General features: G+C 37.5%; 1 protein-coding gene across 1 annotated transcript in view; it reads left to right on the top strand.

Annotated features, from left to right (window-relative positions):
• The first annotated feature begins 125 nt into the window (after window positions 1–125).
• Window positions 126–3606, top strand: part of STIL (SCL/TAL1 interrupting locus) — an 18366-nt gene continuing 14885 nt past the window's right edge. Inside the window, 4 exon segments of the mRNA XM_010186114.1 lie at window positions 126–217; window positions 1860–1975; window positions 2084–2271; window positions 3145–3392. Coding sequence (XP_010184416.1) covers window positions 126–217; window positions 1860–1975; window positions 2084–2271; window positions 3145–3392 — 644 coding nt within the window.

The following is a 3606-nucleotide window of genomic DNA, read 5'->3' as shown; positions in this document are numbered from 1 at the left end:
AACCGAGCGATTCTGTGAGTCTGTGTGATTCTTTGTTCCTTCTTATAAATGCTGTTTGAAAGTACTGAGCTTAATCCATTTTCCTTTCTTATCTCTGCGGTCTTCCCAGATTTGTTCCTGAGAGGATGGTTCCTTTCAGTTTTCCTCTGTCAAAGTGTGCGCTTTGGGACCCAGTCCCTATAGGAGATGTCATTGGCTCACATATCACCTATTACAGGTATGGGTAACCTTTTTTAAGTGATGAAAGGTTAAAATAAAGAAAGAATTATATGACTCAAAACCTAACTTTATCTTCCAAGTCTAGTGTATGGTAAAGCAGAGAGGAAAAAGAAACAACCAATGTGTTCATAATAACTATATAGGAATTTTCATCAGAAAGATTTGAGAGATTCCCTTTCCGGGGTGTATCACAGTCAAGTGGGTTGGAGGTGCCTCAGTCTGAAGTCACTTACAATTTCTTTCAGGTTTTCTCCCCATATGGAAAGGTGTAAAAGTAATTGCATACTTGTAGTTTTCTTTAACATGTTTCTCCTTCTCTCTAAGTATCAGAGAAAAAAAAAAATTTACAGACTGGGTAAAGATAGCGTGCTTCAAGTAAAACTTAAAATGTTTTGCTTGCCTCAGGAATCTGGATTAAAATGCCAGTTCTGATGTTTTTTTGTTTTGTTTTGAATGAGTCTGGAGGCAAATCTGAAGCAGTTGTGAATTTCTAGGGCAAGATGTTCCAAAACTGACTTGTAAAGAAAATAGAGTGGGGGAAAAAATGATCCTTATTACTTAACTGGATAATTTTTATATAGATGTTATAAAACCCAAGTGTAGTTATTCAAGCAGGTATGAGCAAGTATATGCATGTATATGTGCATATAAAGGTAACAGTTCTTACATACAGGTCAGAGGGGTCTCCATTTGTCCTTGCCACGTAATGGTCTTTGAGTTAAAATTAAAACCTTCAAGTTTCAACGAAGTTTAAACCAAATTACTTTTATTTTGATGAAGGCACTTCACTTAGTTAATCTTGAGCAGGTAGGATAGGAGCCATCATCACGGTGTCCACATAAACCAGTAACTTCACTTTGACCTCTTTCCAAGTCAGAATCATATAAGCTATCTGAAGCTAAAAATAACATTGATGTATTTACTGCCCAGACTCCACACACATTACCTTTTCTTACTGAATAGTGATTTTATAATTAATCTTTTTCCACACTTCTGTGTCATTGAGCCCAGTCTGCTGCTGCTTTAAGCATCCGCTCTAAATAGCGTGCTAAAATGAGCCAACACCACCTCCAAATTAATTTAGCAGTTTGGCCTATTCTAGCTCTTAAACTTAGGAGACTTTTTAGAGGTTTGTTTTGGTCTTGGTGTTTCTTTTTTACCTTCTATTAAAATAATTTGCTTGTGTTCACCTCTAGTTCTTGTGACAATGTTGGCCTTTCCATGGAAAAGCTTTCCTCTCCCAGTTACTTATTCTCCACAGAAAAAAGCTCTTATCTCTCCTTGCTCTTTATTCTCCTTGGGAAAAAATGGTTCCCTCTGCTGCTGGTTTGCTGTACTAGTCAAGCCAAAATATTCATGCTGAGGTGATCATACAGAGCATTTTGTAGAGATGCTCCAGTTAAAATACGGCTTTCTTGAACGTGAATGGTTGGGGTGATGCACAGAACGTGAGCTACAATTCCATTGCCGTTTTATCCAATGTTGTTAATTCTTACCTTTTTGTTGTTTAGGGCTTTGGGCTGTTTGTTTTCTTTTTAAAGGACAAAAAAAGTGGAAGCTATTGCGATATAATAAATACTTTTTGAAAAAAGCATGAAAAATAATTTGGGTCTTTAAGCTTGCTTATTGTCTCTTTTCAGAAACCCAAAGCTATCTATGATGGAGAAAACCTTGCGACTTGCGTATCGCCACGCTAAGCAGACTGAAAGGAAATCATTTTCCTGTTTTTTGCTTGGGACTCTTGCAGTAGACGAAGGTAACTAAACATCAGCTAGACAGACAATATTGGTTAGTCGAGTAAGCCATTACTGAGGAGCTCGAGTTGTTGCTTTTACACTCTAACTTTTATTTCTTTATTTTGAAGATGGGGAGGGCACAACGCTAACAATAGACCGCTTTGATCCTGGTCGAGAAGTTGCTGGTGGATCAGGCAAAGTTCCAACTGCGTCTCTTCCTGGAGACTTTTTGATTCCATGTACAGTTAATGCCTGGGGACCTTCTTCAGATAGTATTGTAGTGCACAGTGCTGAAGATATCAGCTTGGCTTTCAAGGTAGGCAGCTCTTGGTAATTTTTGGGTTTCTTACACAGTAAACTGTCTTCATAGTCCAGTCTCCCGCCTAGCAGGCTTGAGTTTTCAACTGCCATCAGTTTCAAATGCAGCAATGTTGTGGCTGAAGCAAGACTATTGAGTTGGTTATGTGAAATGAAAACTGAACTGAAAAGCATATCGGAAACTGGTGAAATCAGTTCGTCTTCACAGGTGTTTAAGAATCACACGGTCTTTAATCTTGGACTAAAATCTTGCTGTCTGACCAAAGTTTTTCAGCTGGTCTGACCACCAAAACCAGCAAGACATTTTCTTTGAAATCTATTGTGAATGAGTTGCAGTATTTGCACAATTGTTGATAAAATGTTTTGCTAGGCAAGTGACTTGCAAAAAAGAAAGACTATGTAGGTTAGTAATTATAGCTGAAGCGTGTGCCTGTCACATCTGCACTCTGCTGCAGACACATAATCTAGTAAATACGCCTTCCATTCCTGTAAATGTTTGCCTGTTGTTGTTGTGTCTATTTTGTAATACAAATAATGCTAACTTCACATCTGAACTTTCTCATGATGTTACATTCAGATGTTAAAATACAAACTTCTTCAGTGCAGTTTATGTAACCCCAGGTTTTCTAATAGATCATAAAGCAATGCTAAGATACACATAGTTTAATTTCCAGTGTATTTTACGTTATTCATTCTATTCAGTATAGCCATGAGATTTGGAGACCTAGGTTAATAGTTTTTAACACAGTGCCTACTGCAATAGTAGCTGTGATGAATTATTTGAGTTCCTAGTGTAATACACCTTGGATCATGGTAGTCATTTGAAGACAATTTTGTGTATTTAACTTTTTTCTCTTTTCCTGACTTCCAGGTTCTGCAGCACAGTCTCTGCAGTAAAGAATCACTGGATCTTTCTAAACTGCTCACTGTTAGAGCTCACATTGTTTTCACAGAAAACATGGATAATCTGTATTTTATTTTCCACTGGGCTTCTATTACTGCAGCAAATATCTTGGAATACACCCCTGTGAAGTCTGTCCCAATTATTCCCACAGCCCTAGCAAGAAATTTGAACAGTCCTATGAATATTGCACAAGTTCAAGGAACTTATAAATGTGGGTGAGTAAAGGGTGATACTAAAGCTATCGAAATTGCCTGACAGTTTGTTGCGTTTTCTTAAGCAGGTAGGTAGGCGAGATGTCAACCAGTGCTTTGGCTTTTAGTAAAATAGCTGGCATAAAAATAATGTAATTTCTTGGAGTTGGAAAAATTTAAAATGTTATAAACAAGAAACAGAAAAAGGAGTGGGGCAAAAATCTGAACTGATTCAGCA

This window comes from Mesitornis unicolor, unplaced genomic scaffold (genome assembly GCF_000695765.1).
Source record: "Mesitornis unicolor isolate BGI_N332 unplaced genomic scaffold, ASM69576v1 scaffold35416, whole genome shotgun sequence".
In the NCBI taxonomy this organism is placed as follows: Eukaryota; Metazoa; Chordata; class Aves; order Mesitornithiformes; family Mesitornithidae; genus Mesitornis; species Mesitornis unicolor.
Note: the sequence above shows the minus strand (reverse complement) of the source record. Positions and strands in the feature narration are given on the sequence as shown.